Source organism: Perca fluviatilis, chromosome 21 (genome assembly GCF_010015445.1).
Source record: "Perca fluviatilis chromosome 21, GENO_Pfluv_1.0, whole genome shotgun sequence".
Taxonomy (NCBI): Eukaryota; Metazoa; Chordata; class Actinopteri; order Perciformes; family Percidae; genus Perca; species Perca fluviatilis.
This window is the reverse complement of record NC_053132.1, coordinates 28,331,941-28,353,439: the sequence shown is the minus strand read 5'-3', so window position 1 is coordinate 28,353,439 and position 21,499 is coordinate 28,331,941. Positions and strand designations below refer to the sequence as shown.

At 40.8% G+C, this 21,499-nt stretch overlaps 3 protein-coding genes and 1 non-coding gene across 5 annotated transcripts in view; 3 read left to right on the top strand and 1 right to left on the bottom strand.

Moving 5' to 3' along the window:
* Positions 1-2,412: 2,412 nt before the first annotated feature.
* Positions 2,413-12,755, top strand: LOC120551326. 2 transcript variants are annotated; one of them, XM_039788650.1, is made up of 7 exons: positions 2,413-2,609; positions 3,779-3,981; positions 9,035-9,136; positions 9,289-9,399; positions 9,551-9,661; positions 9,950-10,073; positions 10,332-12,755. In XM_039788650.1, exons 1-7 carry the CDS (start codon positions 2,582-2,584, stop codon positions 10,733-10,735), a joined length of 1,083 nt encoding a protein of 360 aa, XP_039644584.1. In that variant the 5' UTR covers positions 2,413-2,581; the 3' UTR covers positions 10,736-12,755. The 2 variants fall into 2 exon arrangements, with proteins under 2 accessions (XP_039644584.1, XP_039644585.1); XM_039788651.1 differs by having other exon boundaries at positions 2,414-2,609; positions 9,304-9,399.
* On the top strand, positions 10,839-14,742 carry LOC120550782 (gastrula zinc finger protein XlCGF52.1-like). Its single transcript, XM_039787622.1, has 2 exons — positions 10,839-12,089; positions 14,719-14,742. Exons 1-2 carry the CDS (start codon positions 10,839-10,841, stop codon positions 14,740-14,742), a joined length of 1,275 nt encoding a protein of 424 aa, XP_039643556.1.
* trnar-ccu lies at positions 14,174-14,246 on the bottom strand. Its single transcript has one exon. It is a non-coding gene; the product is annotated as a tRNA-Arg (tRNA).
* The window catches only part of wdr45b (WD repeat domain 45B), a 20,320-nt gene continuing 13,164 nt past the window's right edge, over positions 14,344-21,499 (top strand). The window contains exons 1-5 of the mRNA XM_039788636.1: positions 14,344-14,738; positions 14,830-14,912; positions 16,219-16,293; positions 18,916-19,017; positions 19,656-19,743. Coding sequence (XP_039644570.1) covers positions 14,846-14,912; positions 16,219-16,293; positions 18,916-19,017; positions 19,656-19,743 — 332 coding nt within the window. The 5' untranslated portion in view covers positions 14,344-14,738; positions 14,830-14,845. The remainder of the gene's footprint in view (positions 14,739-14,829; positions 14,913-16,218; positions 16,294-18,915; positions 19,018-19,655; positions 19,744-21,499) is intronic.

Below are 21,499 nucleotides of genomic sequence, written 5' to 3'. Positions count from 1 at the left end.
GGAGTTAGCTTAGTTACAGCAGCAGAAGGTCCACGGTTTGATCCCCGGCTGCAGCAAAGATGAATGTCAGAAAAACTGTGGCGTGCAGGTTACCTTCCCATCAAACGGCCCCAAACACAGACAACAATGTGACTCAAAAACAGTGTCTAGTAGCCTGCCTATAAGTGGCATCACGCTCTGTCTAGCTGATTGTGCTTTTCATGTGTGGGATTCTGAAACGTCCTTAAATTCAGGAATTGTTGTTTGTTTATTCAAAGTCAAAGACAGTCCAAAGTAGTGCTACTTTGCACATTTTTATGGGTCTGAGGTGCCGTGCTGTGTAGGGTTGGGCATCGAGAACCGATTCCTACTTGGAATCGTTTCAAAAATTACGATTCCATCGGAATCGTTTATTTATTGGGACCGGACGTGACGTAGCTGCGTTAGCAACAGTCTATGGTTAGCCTGCTGCTGCTACATGGCTACATGGGCTGCTGTTAGCTTTGGCTCTTAACATAGCATTATACGTTAATATAAGGCAATGCTGCGCTACATGATGCACATGTTACAAGCTGAAGCTGCACATTATTATTGTAACTATCCACAGGGCATCTGTCATCATAACTCGAGTGAAGGCAGAAGGCCTGTCCCTCTCTTTCACATGCATTCCTCCATGTGTGAGAATAGAAACAAAGTCACGTGACTGGGGGCAGAGGGCATCGCTGAGGGCGACATAAATCAACATAAGATTGAATGATATGGCGATTTAATTTGATTTAACTTTACTTATGATGGCCTTATATTGATTCAGCTACAACAGGAAAAAACTAAAAGAAAGAAAGAAAAGTTTATTTTAGCTCTTCCTCCAGAGGGCAGCTGAGCCAGTCAGGGAACAATAGCCCATAGGTGTGCACATCCCTGCATTGGTCCATAAATAGTTAGAGATAGGCTATAATCAGGTGAAGCCACCTTACTTTGATTAAAGGAATGCATTGTTCTGAGTATCTCTGTGTCCTCAGGAGGCCATCCTGACCATAGACTGTATATTAACAGTCTATGATCCTGACCACCATGACCTCATGCACCATAGCTTTGGCTTCATGTTGCCGTTTGGTGATCTGGTGTGGGTTCCCTACCTACACCCTGCAGACCTATTACCAGATGGTCAGCCATCCCAACCCCCTGAGGATTGGGATTACTATATTTGACAGAGAAATATACTTCAATATCAAAATGACAATTTTATTTTTAAGATAATGGCTTGCCTCCAAATCTGCCTACAGCAAGCTGTCTTCAAAAGTGTTTGTACTTTGTAATTGTAGTTAATTTCTAACAGATTGATTTGCTTTCACTAGTCATACAATCATTTTTATCTGGTGAAACTGTGTTAAAGACCATCATAAATTAATCCAATGTTGTAAAAGTAAATAAAATATGAAAAATTACACTGTATGCGTTGATTTTCTCTGCTCAAAAATATTGCCAAATTTCATAAGTCTCATGAAGTTATAAAGGCCTTAATATAAATTATATATATATATCGCAGTGTATAGGGCGCGCGGCTGTGGCTCAGATGGTAGAGCATCACCTACCCATCGGAAGGTCGGTGTGTCCTTGTACGGCAGCCTCGACCGTGTGTGTGTGTGTGTGTGTAAAGCAATTTGAGTTGTCATTATTTAAGACTAGAAAAGCGCAGTCCATTTATGTATGTGTAATTGAGCCTGTAGGCTACATCAAACATGTATGTATAATGTTTTCATTTGATGTTTGTTATGCTCTTTGTAAAAAAAACACCATAACACCGTGCATGTTTTTTTTTTATAAAGTTGAGCAGAGCGTTGGGTAATCAAGTTTTGGAAAATTATACCACTGGGCCTAAATTGCCCCCCACCAGGCCGAAGTTTCTGGGGATTATTTTGTAATGTGTTTTTAAGACTTTTCAAACTACAGTTACAGTGGGACGGCTCGGTTGGAAACTTATTTTCAAATCTCTCCAGTCAGTTTTTAGCACTGACCTAAAAATGCCCCCCCCCCCTCCAAAAACAAACAATGTAGGGCCCTATGGAATCTGTCTTTTAGCTTTTTTAAATTCTCAATTTCGCAATTCTGTCCATGATTCTGTTATCACAGAAAATATTCGGCTCTACATTAATGCTTACATCAGGGGAAACTCTGCCACCAGACTAAAGCTACACTTGTATGTCTCTTGATTTAAAAACAAATACACAAAGGATATGAAAAAGAATATGATAATATGTTTTTATTGTAAATAAATAATTATGTACGTTAATTAAATCATAGCAAGTGTGGGAGTAAAACCAAACAAAGCTTTTTATTTAAAAATAGCAGATATACATTAAAGAAAGAGAGAGAGAGAAAGAGAAAGAGAGAGACACACACTAAAAAGGAAGATGCGGAACTCATCAAACCCCGCTGCTGTCTCTCGTCGGATTGTTTTTACGGACGGAACGCAAGACAACCGTTGACGCACAAAGATCTTCGGTCTCTTGAACACAACCACCTAGAAAATATTCAATTTGGCTCCGGTCAATCTACCGATAGTATTTCTCTTACTGTAATGTCACTGCAGTGAGTACATAGGATGGACGGAGGTATTCCCGATGTACCTGGTGAGTATATTACTTAAATATAATATGTATATAAACGGTCACAGGCAGATGTAGCTATATGGCTAGGCCGCAACGCAGCCCGCGCGCGGGAATAGCACTGATAAGTTAGTCAGGAAATAACGTTAAGTATAGTTGAGGTAGCTCACTACATAACGCATTAAATTGGAATGTAGGAAGCCACGGGTATACATTTGTTAACTCTACCGTGGAAACCGGTAGCTAGGTTAACGCTGGCGTCACTAGCTACATGAAGAGGCAGTTTGGGATACATGCTAATGCTAGCCATGTCAGCTAACGCTAGCTAGCTAAACGAACGCTAGCTGAGTGTTATATGTGTATCTACTGACTTCCAGTGAACTGCGACAACCCCTATACGTTTGAATGGTGTTTGTAACTATATTTACAACGTATATGTGTGCCACTGGTTATCGTCGTTTACGTTAACATGAGGTCAGTCTTACGTTAGATCACGGAAATAAAAGGAGACACATCCGCTTCAAGAGCTTGGCATCAGTGTTTTAAGTTACCGTCACCTTAGACCACAGTTTTGGAATCAGTTTATTGATTTGTGATTGGTGCAAAGGGATGATGATCAAGGTGCTAACGTTAGACGCTTGCTTCACAGATGTGTGCGCTAATGGGTTTATTTGTTGCATTGTCTCTTACTGGTATACAGTCTGGGTAAACTGATTGCTGTAACGTTACTTTTGAACATAAAAATAATAACCCTTTTGCAAATACAGTTACGATGTGAGCTGTGGATTTGTTTGTACTTCTGGTGTTATTCTGTCACTGAACTAACATTAACCATCAGGTTCTTTGAAAAGGTAAAGCCCTGGCCATTTTTAGAAAACCCAGAAAGCCGTTTAATGGGCCGCTTCACCTAAATATCTAAAAATGTTTTTTTTCCATGCAGATAGTTGTGGTTTATTTACATAGGATTTGTGATATTCCCTCAAACTGGTTTTGTTACCCCAATAAAAATGAAGAATTGTGTTTACAGTGCTCTCAGCATTGAAATTTGAAAATGTAATCTCTGGCAACATTTCTGTTGGAGAACCCATGGTATCTTGTATAAAAAAGGGTGTCACTCTGCGAAATGAGTCTTTGATCTAATGTGAAAGTGGTGCTATGTCACCTTTTTTTAAACTGTATTTCCCTGTGTGCAGGTCCCTCTATTCCCCTCTCCACCCTACGCCTCCTAATCCCCCCCATTCGGCTGGTCTCTGCAGCCATCTGGCAGACGGTGGAGCAGAAATTTGTGACGGATTATGGGCTGCTTGAGGAGTTTGTATTCATGGTGACGGAGATGGTTCCTCAACTTCTGTCCACGAGGCAGCGGGCCGAACTCATTTTGGGCCTCAGAGCACGGGTGAGGAAGAATTGAAGTTATTGTTTTGAAAAATGAACCAAATAAGATTAATTAGAATTTTTCTGGGGATGATAGGGCATGGCTGCAGCAATTGGCAGGTAAGGCAGTATGATAACATGATGAAATCAACAGAAACAGACTGGAATCTATTCAGCTCTATTGAAACTATAAAGTTAAATACAATTTTAAAAATGACAAAACATACCAAAGCCTAAAAACACAACAATTAATAATCCACAACTATCTTAAAGCGCCCATATTATGCTCATTTTCAGGTTCATAACTGTATTTTAAGGTTGTACCTAAATAGGTTTTCAAAAAACACCATATTTTTGTTGTACTGCACAGCTCTCTCTCACTGCTGCAGATCCTCTTTTCACCTGGTTTCTGTTTTAGCTACAGAGTGAGACCTCTTTTCTTCTTCTTCTTCTGTACTATCTTTGATTGCACTCGCACATGCTCAGTAGTTCAGATGTAGAGCATGTCAGCTAGCTAACTCTAGAGACAGTAAAAGAAAGCCTGTTTCTCCAACTTTGGTCAGTTACAAGGCAGGATTAGCTGGGAGACTTCTAAATGAGGGCGCACATGTAAGTAGTTCTTTTGTAGATTATGGTGAACTTGTGTGTGTTGTAGCAGTGCTTTGCTATTGAGAACGACGTAGCATGCTAGCGTTAGCATTAGCGTTAGCATGCTAACGAGCTAACGGTTGTGGTTAGCCAGCTCATTTCGGACTGTGACGTCACAGTCCGGGCCGATTTTTGAACAGCTCACCAGGAGACTGAAGGCAGGACACATTCAGAAACCGCATCTCACTCAAAACAGCATGGATGGATTTTTTTTCAAAGTTTGTATGTGTGTGGAAGCACCAGAGACACAAAAGAACACCCCAAATCCCAGAAAAAGTGATTTTTTCATAATATGGGCACTTTAAAAGGATAAAACACCAAAGCATATAACAATTTGAGACTTAAACAGTTTCTAACACTAATAATTTTACATTTACAAATGTAGCTACACCACCGAATGGCATGCTGGGTAATATTACATCTGCTAGCCTAGCTAGCCAGGTAGCATAACAGTCTGTTAAGCTGGGAGAGGCTACGGTCGGTACTGCACAAGAACCTAGAAGAAAGTTAGCTAGAGGATGAAGAAAGACCGGAGATACACCAGAACAACATGTGCTCAAGAGAGGAGCCGTCTGTTGTTCCCAAGTTTGTTTTCTTTCTAACAAATCGGACATAATTTAGCCACGGTTGTTGCCCGTCTCTCTAACGTTACTCGGCCGTGCTAACGTTAGTGCGCTAATGTTAAAGACCTGTCACTTCAAGCATGAAGCGGTGCAACGTTATGACCGCAATCCACCTCCGGTCCCGCTACAGATCGTTGAGAAAGACGGGTTCGGAGCAATGATTAAAACTCTGGATTTAAGATGTCTTGCCTCGCTGAAATACGTCCGCCAAACTACTAACGTTATTCAAACAGCGAAGGAGGCTGACAGCGGAGATCCGTTCAGTCCCCGACTACAACCACACTACAACCTAACTTACCTGTGGCCAAGGTAGTGGTTATACAGTACTAGCTTACAACTATTTAGTTTTGAAAGGGAAACGGTGTTAAAGTTGTTTGTATGTGTAGGCTATTCATTCGATTTGAGTTTATTTTACTACTTTGCAGTTTGCACAATACAAATAGTTTAGCTTCTGTAACTGTGGAGCCAAGCAAACCCTTAATCAAAGCTTTTAGTAAACATGACATTAACATGTTTTTGTGATATTCTATGTACTCCTGACAGTAGAATAAGCCATTATAAACCTATATAAAGGTGGCCCATTATTATGTATTTAAATTTATTTTAAGAAGCTTGATTACATTATATTTTCGATTTGAATGCACAATTGCTTTTTAAATAACAAATAAATAAGAATTCAATACATTACATCTATGTTATTTTGTCTTAGTTAGGAAAGTAATGTTTAGTTAGGAAGGTCTGGTGCCTTTAGTCTCTTCCACATGGTGGAAGGAAGGTATGATGTGGAAGGTATACAGTTTATTATTAATTCATTAACGGAATCGGTATCGGGTATCGACAGATACACAAAGCCCTGGCATCGGTATCGGTAGTGATGCACCGATGTGAAAATTGTGGCCAATACCGATAACCGATATTAATATTGCTGTTATGGCCGATACCGATATTTACCGATGTCGATATCTCTGTACAGAAAACAAATTTTTATGATAATCAAATAAGGAACTATTTACCAAAACGCATTGTTTTTACTTTTGTGATTTATTTTAAGAAATCACTGATATTGGGCACCTTTACCTGTGTGCAAAATATGACTGTCATCAGATTTTCAGAAGAAAAAATAAATATTTATATAAAAATATTTTTTTAAGAGGATACAAGTGTGTCCTGAAATCACACTATGAATAAGCCAACCAGCCAAGAGTATTCACAATAAACATCTAACTCACTTGAGTCACTGTATTCTGTGAACATTGTACAACTTTAAAGTACAGTAGTAGGCCTTAAATGGCCAAAGCCAAAAGTATTGAAAGAGGTAAAATGTGAAAATGGAGCCAGAACAAACTGGACTGAACAGACACTGGCTTTTAGTCTTCTGAACTGTAAGTACAGCAACTGCCAAGTACTTTAGGGTTAGGCCTAACCCTCAAAATTATAGAAATTGGTGCCTTCTAGGCCGAGATAAGCCAGAAAATGTGTTTTTGGCTCATATGGATGAAAAACACCAAATCCCAGAATGCACTTGCTTCGCTGCTTAGACTCCATTCCCAAGCCATGCCTACCGTTTACAGACCGACAGTGAGGCAGCATTCAACTCAACCCAAATGTGTTTTATTCTCATTTCAACCATATACACGGAAACAACATTTCAACGTGGCTCTAATGGTTACACATTTAAAATATATAAAAACGACATACCTAAAACAGGTGTTTACAGTCCACCAAGCGCCAATGCTAGGATGCGTTCTGAACTTTACGTGTGTGCAATAGCTAAATGTAGCCGATTATAAACACAGTTGTAAATTTGCGTGAAATGTATAATGGTCGGCATTTACTAGTCACAAACTCCCCAGCAGTTAGCATTTCGTTGGATACGAGCAGCTAATTAAAGCCCGCGGTTGACACAACCCATCTCCACTCTTACCCGGGCACATGTTTCCACAACAAGAAAAACAGAAGTCTCAGAGCTCGCGACGGGAGTTTCGCTGAAGTTGGATGTAGTCCAGTTTGTTGTCTAATGAGCAGACACTTGCAAGCAGCACTGATGGAACAGGTGGCTGGCTAGCGTTAGCTTTCCACCTAGCTAGGTTAGCTAAACTCCAGCCCCGTTTGCGTTGCGTTTCACCGAGAAGAATGTCCCCCATGATCGCTTCCGATCCGGCGCTGCTCGCCCGCCGCGGGCGGCCCGCCCGGCCACTCGCCCACTCCGCGCCGTTGCTGCCCGGCTGGTCAAACTAACCTGTACGGCAGGCCGCAACAACCTCTTATTTCCGGAACATTCATCTCTCCCCGCCCACCGAGGGGCGGTGGTCTTACTAAATTTCCTGTGCTACTTCCGCGGCAGATTCCGTCCCGGCAAAACAAACATCCCCTCCCCAGACTTCGCTGCTGTTTTTTCTTTTTCTGATTTCGCAGTATAGACGCGTAGTAGCGTAGCATGTTCGTCCACAGGTCAGATTTAGATCTAAATTCTCACACACACGTCAAATACACAGGCATGATTCACATCGGCCCTATTCATCGGCCCTATTTTGACATCGGAACGATACCGATGTGTAAAAAAATGACCATATCGGCCGATATTATATCAGTGGCCGATATATCGTGCACCACTAGGTATCGGGACTGAAAAAGTCGGATCGGTGCACCCCTAGTATAGACATACTTATATTTATACACAATTTTAGACTAGTGAGCATTTTTAATATGCAAGAAAATCAGCTACGTCTTATTCACAAACCAAACGATCAGAATACACCATTAAATGACACCCAATACACCAGTCTGCATTTTTGTATCAAGTTTGGGGGGGGGGCACAAGTGTTGGAACTATGGCCAAAACTTGTTTATTGTTTCGGTATTAGTGGTACTAAGGCATGGATACCCGACCCGAGGCCGACGGGTCCCGATGGGTTCGGACAGATATTTAGAAATTATGGTCGGGGTCGGGCTCGGTCACATCAGCGTGATAAGGCATTTTTTGTAAAATGGTGCTGCGACTCCTGAGTGAAATGCTTTCTTTGTTTACATCGTAGTGCTGTCATTCACCACACATTATCTCAACGATGCAGAAATTGGCCTCATACATCCTACAGTTTGACACTGATTGTGACCAAGATTTTATTAGCTCCCAGGGCTCCACACTGCAACAATCTAGTTGCATTTTGTGACCATTTATGGAAACGGTGCTACTACATTTTATGACTAGGAGCACCAATGCGACTTGCAAATATGGTCCTCGTTTTTGTTTATTTTTCGAATCCTCATACATCATGTGAAAACACCAGGAGGGTGTCACTGTGTGTTGTCTATTTGTTACCAAAGCATTTATCAGTAATAAGTTAAGATGGTAAAAAATAAATGTGTAGTGTTGCATGTAGATTTAAGTGGTGCTCCAAAATTCTCAGTAGGTGCTTTTTTGTTGTCCTTGTTTTGCAATTACCCTGTTGGGACTAAGGTATCTAGCGCCACTCCTTTTACAGAAGTTCACCCATTCACCCCTCAGTTGCTTATTTAGATATATTGGTTGTTGTTTTTTATGTTACTACATATGATTATTGATATGAAAATATGAATATTGTGTAGAGCAGCTTTCAGTTATTGTAAATTGTGAATTCTCCTTCACATCTTTCCTTGACCTAATGACATATTCCATCGCGGTTTAGGAAAAGACATAGGGCGTAATAATATTCGACTGCAGCCCTAATGTGAATGGAAACGGAACACCAGGCAGATGTGCAGCTCTGGACTGTTTTTTTCCTTCAGAATCACTTGTTAATTGTTGCTATTCTCCTCTGTTTGCAGCTGATCCTGGAGCTGTGTCGCTCTGAGGAGACCGCTGACCTCCATATTATTCAGCCACATCTGGACCGAATGCAGAACCTCAGATCTCTGTGGAATGTGGAGGTGAGTCTAAACCTGTAGTCAACATGAACTATCTGAGTCGCTTTTTTTGGTGGTTGGGGTTTTGCATTTATTCACATCACTGTTGTTATGGCAGTAGTGATCTGTAGTACTGAAGTGTTTTGATTTTAGTGTGGTGTTCTGCCACTTTAAAGAATCTTTTATTGCAGACTAATCATCCAGAGCAAGAAGCATCTGACTCGCATTTCATGGGCCTTGTCCAAAATCTACTGAGAGATCCTGAAGAGAGAAGAAACTTCTTCCAGGTAAGTTTTGGTTGTATACTTTTGTTAAGGTGATTGATGGAGTTTATATTTTACAGGGAACTCTTTGTCTTATTTTGCTTTGTTTACCCCAAAGTCATAGTTTGTATGGACCGCTAGATATTTGACATGTATGAATTTCTTTGTGCCCCAGGATGTTTTCCCTGGAGACTTTGGCCCCACATATGACAAAGCAATCCAGACACTGATGTGGCTGTTTCTGTCCAGACTTGAAAAGCTTCTTCCCACCCAAACTCTCCAACAGGTAGACCCCAATGTCAATTCAAAAATAGGTTATCACAGCATATTTCTACTTCTGTGCTTTATATTTCTACACTAAAGACTGACAATTAGGTTTGGTGCTTTTTTTTTGTGCATCAGATTGTCACAAGCACTGAAGGGGAAATTCTGCTTTTATTTAACTTAAAACACAGGCTTTCATTGCAGTGTGGTAAAGCTCTTGAAAATGTCAGATGTTTGAATGTATTTTGACCTAACATTTGGAAAGTGCAGTGCTGTTGCCTCACATTAGTTTTCGTTTTGTTTTTGTCAGATTGCATCTCTGCTCGGCGATGCCTCCTCAGTCCTGAACGAGTGCATGGAGACTTTTGCTCAAACTGAAGAGCTCAAAACGTTGCTGGACACTCAGAAAGACCTTGGCCAATTACAGGACATTGGTGAGCTTATCAGGATTTAGCTAAACTATTCACAGAATATTGTAGATACTCAGTGCTTTATGTTTGGTCCAGAAACAAAACACTATTGCACAGTAAAATTCTTTGAACCAACTCTTTTTCATCAGGCGAAGGTGTTTCAATAGCAAAATTTGCATACAACATTATCGACTGGAATAGGTCTGAAGATGTCATAGTGCCTTTTTAATCGGAGTCTTTTATTTTGTCATTTTAACACTTACTGTAATCTCCTCTTCACAGAATCTTACATTGTTGACAGTGGCATCCTGTCAGCCCTGTGTCTCCCTCCTGTGGAAAGAGTTGTGATCGTCAATGAACAAACAGAAACGGATGCAGATAACGGACTCATGTATACAGTCTGCACGGAGATGGAGGTGGAGTCTGAGAACAAAGAGGTGTACGTGGAGGGAACTGGGAACTCTGAAGAGTGTGTGCAGACCGAGTGGTTTAGTGTCGGCAGCGAGGTGAAAGCCGAAATGGACACCGTGGTGGTAACAGATCCTGTCGAAGGCACCGTGGCCAGTGAGACTGAAATGGCAGACGACCAATCGGGAACCCTGATCATCGGGGAGGACGGTCAGGTGTCGGTGCTTGAAGGCGTGGAAAAAGCCAAACAGACGCGGGAGGAAAAAGAAACGTCCTGAAGACGAGGACTATGAAGTGCAAAGCAAAACGAGACGCAAAGAAGAAGATCCAGACTATGACGTCTTGTGGGATAGACCCGTGCGAAAGAACCGCGGCCTCAAGATGAAACGGTACCTGTCGCAGTGGAGGAAATCGGGAAAGACACAGGGCAGCGAGACTGCCAACAGTACATCCCAAGGTGCAACCAAGAGCAACGACTTGGACGATAGAACGTGCAAAGTGTGCGGCAAGGTGGTGACTCGTGCCAAGTTCTTAGAGCGTCACATGAACCGACACTCAGAGGAGCTGCCCTTTTCTTGTCCTGCGTGTAAAAGGTTTTATAAGAGCTTGCGTTACTTGCAGCAACACAGATGTCCAAATCAGACAAAGGCAAAGCCGGGCAGGAAAGCAAAGGTACAAGAGACTGCAGCCGATGAGGGTGAACAATCGTCCAGTGGGGTTCCGTGTCAGGCGACCAATGAAGAGCAGCCGTCCGACAACACAGCCCAGGACCCCGATTACTCACCCCCTGCAGAAGGGAGACCTTCCAAAGAATCGGGACAGAAAAGCCCGGAAGGCAACAAAGGTATGCTCGAAGGTCCGTTCTACTGTCCTCACTGCAGCGTCGAGTTTAAGTGCAAACAAACTTTTAGGTTCCATTTAAGAAACATTTGCTATAATGAGCAACAGGTGGATCCCGAGAAGCCTGAGGATGTTAAGCATTGTTTCAGGTGTAATGAATGTGACAAAGCATTCAAGTACAAATCAACATTGGATTCCCACAAACAAACCCACAACCCACTCTACTGCGAGGTGTGCATGAAACTGGTACGTGACTCGGAGGCTTTGGCAATGCACAAAGAATCCCACACTCCGTTTCAGTGTAACCAGTGCGAGGAGAATTTCCCGGTGTTCAAGTCCCTTCATAAGCACTACATTGACGTCCACAATCCAACGGAGCCCTTTACCTGCACCCACTGCGAGACGACCTTTGGCAGTTTGAAGCGATTCATCCGACACGAGTGGAAACACACCGGTTACCAGCCGTTCCAGTGCGCTCATTGCAGCAAAAGATTTCGATCGTACTCTGACCTCGTGGAGCACCAGAAGAAACACACCAAAGCGTATCCCTTCCTCTGCTGGGAATGTGGCAAGAAGTTCCGGCACGGCGTCACGTTGACGAGGCACGTGGAGCGGGTGCACCACTCTGGCGAACCTGTAATCGAGAAGCCCACGCCGACTTTCACCTGCGCTCAGTGCGGCAAGACCTTCACTTCCAGACGATGCCTTCTGAAACATGATAATTTCCACCACAAAGGGCTGCGTTTCCCATGCGAGCACTGTGGGAAGGGCTTCTTTGGCAAGGATGCTTTGGTGAGACATACTTTGATTCACACGGGCGAAAGGCCTTTCAAGTGTGACGACTGCGATAAGTCTTTCCGATCCGCTGCAGAACTGAAGATACACCGGAGATACCATACTGGTGAACGGCCATTTAAGTGCAACATCTGTGAAAAGGGGTTTGTCCAGTCGTGCTTCCTTACCTTACACATGCGGACCCATACAGGGGAGAGACCATATGTTTGTACGGTGTGTAGCAAGGGCTTTTCAAGCTTGCATGGCTTAAAACGACACAGGAGACTTGTTCATGCATAGTTAGTTAACCTACTAATTCACATAGGGATTTTCTGGCAAACGTTCCTTTACTGAAGGAGGTCAGAGGTCAGCGTTAGATGCACACCAGACCTTGGGGATTTCACTTCAGCAGTGTGGATGTTGACAGAGATGGGGCGTTAAAACCAGGTTTTCCAGTTGAAGGACATTTTCCCTAAAACGTTAGCCACATTGCTGTATCTGTGGCTGTCACAGCTTGGATGGTTGGGAGCTGTGTATATGTATAGTGTGTTTATAAAAAATGTAACTTTGTATTTTTTACAGAAATGTTTGCTGTAGTTACATAAGATTTGTATGTATAAATGATATAATCCTTGATTCCTTTGGGAATTGATTTAATTTTCTTGAATAAATTGAACATTCAAATCCAAGTGTCTTACTCAGGAGTCCACTCATTCATATGATTTTGAGCATTTCAGTTGCTTGCTCATTGTTTCTTGTCAACAGAAATTTGGGCTGCAGGAAGGAAACAAATATGGTAACTACTAAATAGGTACTATTGTACATTATGCCATTTAGTATTGAACCAGTGTATATGAATGTTGCTTAAAATTCTGGTTATTAAATTACATTTCTGCAATGCTCAACCATGTGAAAGGAAAGCTCTTAATTGGTTTGGGCTATTATCTGGAACAGGGGAAAAAGTACCTGCCTGGTTAATGTCTGTTTTTACAGCCTACAGACATTTTGACATGTCACAGTAGTGAAAGCGCAGGTGTAAATAACTAAATTAATGATTGCTAAATTCCAATTAGCTCCTCCAGTTCCAGGGTACTAACACTTGAATAGAATGGGTCTGTTGTTTATGTTATTAGTTTGTTATTAGTAACATCTTTGCTTTTCCTAGTATACCGTAAGTCAAAATGCTCCGTATAAAACCATACAGCTCTGAAAATGATTAAGAGACCACTCCAAATTATTCTTAAATCAGCATCTTTACATGTTTGGCTGCAATTTCAACACATGCACACCTCACCTCATTCTACCGATTAGAGGATCAGCTGAACCAAATCTTATACAACACGGAAAAACCACTGCTGTGGCCATCACTATCCTCTTGCAATAGCCAGCTAGATGGCATAAACAGTGCTTATGGTACATAAAAATAACTGGAATTATAAATAAATATTTATAATTAAAAGAACCTATAAATATTAAAACCAGAACATTTTCAGGTGCAAAGATTTACTCAGGAGGAAGAGATCCCCCGTATAATGTCAGACATAGGAAAAGCACAGGTGTAATTAATCCCCTGCGTTATTGCCATTTCAGTGTTCTGTATGCTGCCTCACAGGCGTTGCTTTGTAGGACACTTAAATATAATGGAGCAAACTTAAGTACAATTGTACACCGCCCCAAAAAAAAACATGTAACGGCATAATTTTCGAATTAATTTCATCCAACAGTTTTGCAGATTTGTTAATAAACGGTATATTAAAAAAACAAACCGCAGTGTAGCACCTTAAACTATATCAGTTCAAACATCCAATTGATTTGTATTCAATTTATGTAATGCCAATACCTTTATAATCAAGGCACATTAATGGTTCTGTAAAGTGATATTGCAGAACTAAATGAATGCATAAATGACTAAATAAGTATTAAATCAATAGCCTAGTTGACCGTTTTCCAATTCCTTGTATGAATGATACTAGTACTAGTAAGTTTTATTACTAGTAAGCAGTAATTACTTTCTTTCTGCCGTTATAACGATTATGTAAACATTCAGCAGCTTTGAATATACTCATAAATATATCAGAATAACTGAAACCGAAAAAGATGATCACCCCAGATGGGACTCGAACCCACAATCCCTGGCTTAGGAGGCCAGTGCCTTATCCATTAGGCCACTGGGGCTACATATCAAGGTGTTGTGGGTTGTCTCGTTAAAAAGATTGCTTTTCAACGGATACGCATATTACAGGTAGGCTACTAAAATAGCTACATGGTGATATGCCACGTCACTAACAACAAAGGCTCTAAACTATCAGTATTTTTCACTTGAATCTTTTTAAATCGCTGGCAATTCTACTTTCTCTGTCAACACTGGCGCTAACGTTAACGTTACACTTAGCTACGTTACAAGATCATATCTACAGTATATTAACCTGCTGATGACAAACTATGGTTCACAGGTGATTTAGCTTAGCTACTCATCGAAAACGGTGAAGTCGTAGCTCCTTCCTGAAACCTTCCTCAATCTCAAATGCATTGCGATACGTTTGATACCATATATATAATACATTATACAAATGTATCCAGCTGACCGCGCGCTCTCTCTCCAGACAGGAACCAGCCTCCTCCTCTTCTGTTGTTTTCTCTCTGCCAGAAGCTGAGTCCGGAGGAATGGTAGCAGTTAACAGTTAGCTAGCTCTTCAGTAGCTCTTCAGGCACCAGCTGAAGGATTATTCACTTGTTAACGTGATTATTTGTTTTACAGTTGTCCTGTTAAAAGAATGAATCTACTACCGTCCAATCCTCACGGGAACGGGCTGATTTATGCTGGATTTAACCAGGATCATGGTAAGAAGCGTCGCGGACGCTAAGCTAACGTTGCTAAACCAGATCATACATTAAGCGTAGCGTTATTTTACAACAGCTTTTCATTGTTTATGCTTGTAATAGTCTATGTCGATACTGCTGATGCTGTGTGGTAGTAGTCACACCAGAAACGGTAACTTAATGTTAGCTTTAGCTGGCCAAATAGCTTCGTTCGCTCAGTTAGCCAGCTAACGTAACGTTAGCTCCTTGTTTTCAGCCAATACTGTTATGTCAGCTAACCTGACTAGATAATCTTAGGGGACATACAAATGTGGTCAAATACTGAGATAAGAACAGTGTGTATGCAATTATTCGTGTAGGTCATCTTAATTTCCAAGCTAACGATATTAGCCGACCATTGGTGACCGCTACCGCTAGCTGGCTAGGTAACAGCTACCGTTATTATCGCGTTATTGGGCTTATGTTTTGCTGCTGCTGCCCAGGCTTTTATTAGGCTGATCTGTTTCTGTTAATCTGTAACGTTGCATAATAAAACTCAGCACTGTTAAAATGTTTACACACATTTACACATGCAGGAAAGTTAAAGTATCTTCTTAATTGGTCGGTCTAGTTAACTAAACATGAAACGACTGGTGCCAACTAGCTAGCTATGCCAGAACTGAGGGCGGTGTGACGTTATTAAGGTAAACTGACCAAAGGCCTCATGAGCACTTGAACTACTCTATCTATCTATCTATCTATCTATCTATCTATCTATCTATCTATCTATCGATCTATCTATCTATCTCATCATCGTCATCATGTTTACATACGTTGTGTGTAAGTTTTACATTTGATTTGATAGACTTTATTGATCCCAAATTGGGATATTTCAGCAAAATATAAGACACACAGCACACATACAGAAAGACATAATAAATAGGATAGAATACAAGAACAACTATTTAAAAAAAAAAGAAGATACAAATGAGAGTGTGCACTTGTATATACAAGTGGCAAATAAAAATGTACAACTACCTAAATAGTATTTATAAAGATGTAAATAAAATCTATGTTTGTGCAATTTGCACTTAGTGCAGTATTGTGATGTATATGAGTCTTATCTAACACTCAGTGATGACCTGTTAAAAAAGTTGTATAGCCTGTGGTAGGAATGATATCTTGTAGCGGTCAGTGCAACACATGAGTTCCAGCGGAGGTTAATCATTTGTCCCATACTCTTTCATTTGAAAGATATTTGTGAAAAGCGCCTCCTATGACAACAACTGTTAAAGTTCTCTTTAATTGGGGATGGATATTGATGTTTCCTCGCTGTGTGTCTCTCCAGGATGCTTTGCCTGTGGAATGGAGAACGGATTCCGTGTGTACAACACCGATCCTCTTAAGGAGAAGGAGAAACAAGGTAACATGCTCCGTAGATATCAACGTTTATAGTTGCTAGAAAATACTTTTTCACATTGATCACATGTTTTATTAGGGTGTATACCTACATGCAAGTTCACTGAGCAGTCTGCCAAGTCTCAACAGTTTGATACTTAAGGCATTTTCCCCCAGTATAATGCAAGCCTGGTGGCCCACCGGGCCTAAGTTGCCCTCCACTAGGCCTAAGCCACTGGGGGGGGGGGGATTTAATGTACTTTTTAAGAAATTTTTTAAACTACAGTTACAGTGGGGTGGCTCGGTTGGAAACGTAGGCGCAGTCATATTTTCAAATCTCCAGTTAGCTTTTATCACTGACTTAATGTAGAGCCCCATGGTGTCTGTCTTATAGCTTTTTAAGTTATTAATTTCGGGATTCCATCCATTATTTGGGTATCACTCTTAGGCTCTACATTAAGCTGTTATCAGTCTGTGACGGGCCCCAGCCGGGCCCTCATTGAAAAAAGACACTTGCCACCGGGCTAAACAACTTTTCTGTGGGAAACCCTGGCATCTATACAGTAGGAAAACAATTAAGAGATGATTTCCCTACCAGGGGCAAGCAACAGTATTGAACTGTGAACACGTTTTTGTAATTACATTGCACATGTAAGTCATTTAAGATGTTGCATCACTTAATCGTTAACCGACAATGAATTAGGTAAATCAATAGAAGTAACCTGGATATAACTCCACTTCCATAGCTGGCCCTCTAACGACCAGTTTTTACCAATAGCCAAGCCTGTTAGAAGGCAGAGCACACTCAGAATAGAAATCCATGTTACCTGGCTGTTACCTGGTTTCTGTAAGCCCTCTATCAGGCTTGGCTGTTGGTCAAAAATAGAACAACAATTTTCAAACTAATCACAGGATTCATTATTATGGTGTCATTGATGCGTTATTATGGATCCCACGTAACTTCTAGGCAAGTCCCGCCCTACGTAGCAGCCCAATTGGTTGGGGTTAGGCATTGACCTCAAGTGGTTAAGGTTAGGATAGCCGATTGGTCAGGGGATAGGACCTGAATAAATGGGGTTACGTTACCTAGTGTAAGCATGGACACCTGCCCAATCGTAGCGTGTGAATGCTATTGAAGGGCGGGTCTTGCCTCAAGGTTGCGTGGGTTCCATAATAACGTGTCATTGATACACCTCATTCCTGTATGAACTGGTGTAATTTATTGAACTTGAGTGTTCAGAGCACATGATATGGACAACCTGCATCCAACGATTACTTTTTTTTTTTTTTTATCAAAGATTCTGCCCATTATTTTCTCAATTAATTGACTGAGTTTGCTCTATGAAATGTCGTAATGTAGTAAAGCATGCCAGTTCACTGTGGATTCTGCTCCTTTTTCCAACCCTTCATTTTGCAGCACTTTTGCTTGCAAAAAACAATCTGCCACATTTTCATGAAGTAGTTACAGTTACAGTATGAGTAAGGTCTTGTTGTTCAGAGATCAGGGCGGTCAACTTCATTTTTCTATCTGATGTCATCAAGAATGGTTTGGGCTGTTCTTTGGTCTCCTGGATATTTACTCTGATCTCATTTATTTCCTCTATAAGCCTTTATTATGCAGCATTATTGTTTCATCTTTTGAATTTGATTTGGCCAATTGATGAATAATGACAAGAGGACAGGAGCTGGAATTTTAAATGTTGGCATACATTTGTTTTGATGATTCACATAATTTCCATACTACATTTACGGTGGTAGTGCAAAAAATGCAGTTTGTTGTTTGAATACCCTGTAATAATAAATATCCTGTAGGAAAAAAAAAACATGCTTTTTGGCTTGTGACTGCAGAAATATAATTCAAACCAAGCAACTCTGCTGCACACAGGAACAAAGTATTGCGACAGAATTGAAACTTCTGAGCGATATAAGAGGAAGTCTTCCCCAAAAAGCGCTGGAAATGTGACTCAGCACATGACCGGAGTGACTTTTCTAACTCCTCGGATTGAGTTGATCAAGGAATCGTTCGCAGGACCAAGTGTGGTCTTTTGTCTTTTTTTTTCTCCTGTGCTAATCCATGTGCAGTTCTTTGACAGCAGTCTTTAAAGCCCCGTAGCAGTTCTCTTTCCTGTACATGGAGGGAGGGTGGCAGAGAATTTCTTGTCATTGTTGTTTTGTTGTAGAGGCCTGAGCCGTTAGGGATGAATTAGCAAGGCAGTGTTATTTGTACAGCACATTTGAGCAGCAAGGCAACTCAGTGCTTTACATGAAACATAAAGACATAAAACTTTAAGGTACAGTTAAAATGGAAAAACAGCTAAAACAGAATAAGACCGGTATGACATATAAGAATAAAAGTTGCAGTGTAAGAAATTAATAATTATTTAAAGAACGGCAGCATAAAAAAGAACAGTCTTCAGCCTTGATTTAAACAAAGTGAGAGCTGCAGCAGAACTGCAGTTATCTGGGAGTTAACGCTGTGAAAGTGAACGCTGCTTCTCCATGTAGCAGTGGTTAGAAGCAGTGTACATAATGTTACTTGAAGCACGGTTTACACTTAGTGGTGATGAAAAGGGCTGCATTTCTTATCTCAATGTAACCCCTATACTTGTTATTATCGCTGTTCACTACCAATGACGTTGACTTTCAGAGTTCCTGGAGGGCGGGGTCGGCCATGTGGAGATGCTGTTCAGGTGCAACTATTTAGCGCTAGTGGGAGGAGGAAAGAAGCCAAAGTACCCGACCAACAAAGGTATGTTTTCTCCACTGAAGTTAGCAATGCGGATTGCTGTTCTCTTCCCAACATCCGCAGTATTTCTTTATACTGGACTTATGCCAAGCTTTGGTTCTGATAAATGATGGCTTGCAGTTCTAATTTCTGCTGCTTATCCAGGTCGTTTTATTTCATGAATTATATCATTACGAAAAATATCACGGTATTGCAGTATTGCAATTACAGCTTTAAAATGTATTATTTTGATATGTCTGGGGGGAAAAAAAACTTTTTTTTCCCATTGAACACATTGTATTTTATTTTTAAACATACTGCACACTGGCAGGGAGAGGGATGTCTAAACTGCACTTCCTGTCCTTGATGGCTCATAAAAAAACAGCTCATACCGGTATGGAACGGTATGATGGAACATTTTAGTGGTTTTGAAACCGTGACTTTTTCAAACCGCGGTATACCTTGAAACCGGGAACCGGCCCATGTCTTTTATACACTGCCAGCAAGTACTGAAAAAAATGTGATATAATGAATGAAGGTCATATCATCCCAACTGGTTTTCCATCATACTGCGTGATACTGATATGAGTATGACACTTGGCATATTTTGTTCATGCAGCTGTGTTGAGTATTCCCTTGTTTTTGTTTTGTTGGTACTCTAGTGATGATATGGGATGACCTGAAGAAGAAGACTGTTATTGAGATTGAGTTCTCAACAGAAGTCAAAGCAGTGAAACTTCGACGTGACAGGTAAAACGGCTGGTTTATGTGTCCAGGGCAGTGTTTTCCAAGGGGTCTTAAAAAGTCTAAAATTTCTAAATCAAAATGTTAAGCCTTTAAAAAGTCTTAAATAAAAAGTGTTGTGTTCTAGGTATTAAATCATTTTAAACGGGTCTTAATTTCCATACCTCCATGTAACGCTACATCTAATGCTCACTGAATTTTTTTTTCTTAATTCCAGGGTGTTATAGTTCAGTGTGCCTGAATTAGGGCGTTGCCAACACATAAAATGCATCAAAACGTGTGTAATGGCCGGGAATGGTGTGCTATCAGGTGAATAAGAGATTTGCCGCGTGGTTTTCACATAATCGGCCAAAAAACACTGCGAAATTTCCCATAGACTTTAATGGGAAATCTTCGGGAAATTGCTTAACATAGCTCAAAACAACCCCTCTTTGGGGCCATACTGTAAAAATAAATTAAAAAAATAATTAAAGTTTAAACCAAAGACAAGACTTTGGCCTTTATTGGGCTGAATGGGCATTCTGATATCAAGCACGGTTTCTACCAAATCGCAGTTTATGTATCGTCCAGTTTTCAGACAGTTTCGGATTTTCCAATATAGCAAGAGGGGAGGGCAGAAGGGGGGAGCTGCAGTATGATTCTCTAAAATATTTCCTAACTAATTGCTCTCTCCCCTACAGTTTTCACTCTTCATACATCATGGTTGGTCAAAATGTAGGAAATTTTGTGCCGGTCGCAGACATGTAACTATGGAATCCACTGGACTTAAACTTTTGGCTCTGTTCATACCAACTGCCGATAGAAAAAATCTAGATCTAGATCTAGAAAATATCTGGAAGTACGCAGACGGTTCCCAGTTTGTTACCTGCTCTGTGTCGCATATATTTGACACCACAAACAGAAAAACCACATAATGCGTTAGCCAGACTTTTATCTCTCTTGTGATGATAATATTTTTGCCGTTTGGACCCACGGTTTTTGAATTACAGAACAAACTTGAGAGGTATAATTATCATAAAATGGACATGTTTGACCCATTAAAGATACTGTCTCCCCCTCCCTCCTCTACTCCCTCACTGCGGAAATCACCATAGCAACAAGTTCTGACACACACACCTCCTATCATAGAGACTCTTTACTGTAGGCCGTGTTGTCCTCTCTTTTCAGGACATGTCAAACAGCAGATTTAATGATAGCCAGTGTTATGTGGATGTGCACCAAGTAGTAGGTACACTGTCAAAATTTCTTGTGTAATTTTGTAGTTCTTCTGTCGCTTGTCCAGATATAATTTCCTGTATATTTACAGGTTATTTCTCTGTCGCTTTTATTCAATTTTAATGTTTATTAACTTTGCAAGCGCTTTTGTGACTCTGCATTTCGTTGTACCTTTATGTCGTGATATATATTAGGTCTTAAATTTCATTCATAAGGGTCTTAAAAAGTCTTAAATTTGACTTGGTGAAACCTGCAGAAACCCTGGTTCAGGGACTGTCTTCTGGCATTGAGTTGGTGAAATGTATTTTGTCGTGACAGTTTCAAAATACTGTTTAGATATCTTTTTGTGTTGGGCATACATCACTCTTTCTAACATGTTTCTCAAGCTTAATCACACAGCAGTACTGTGGTAAAGAGACAGGGGCACGCTATGATGCAGGGACAATTAGGGCTGTACGATATCAGGAAAATATGCAATAACGCTGAATATCGCTATAACAATATTAAGTGTGATGAGATAACTACCGTTTTTTTTTCAATCTCTAAG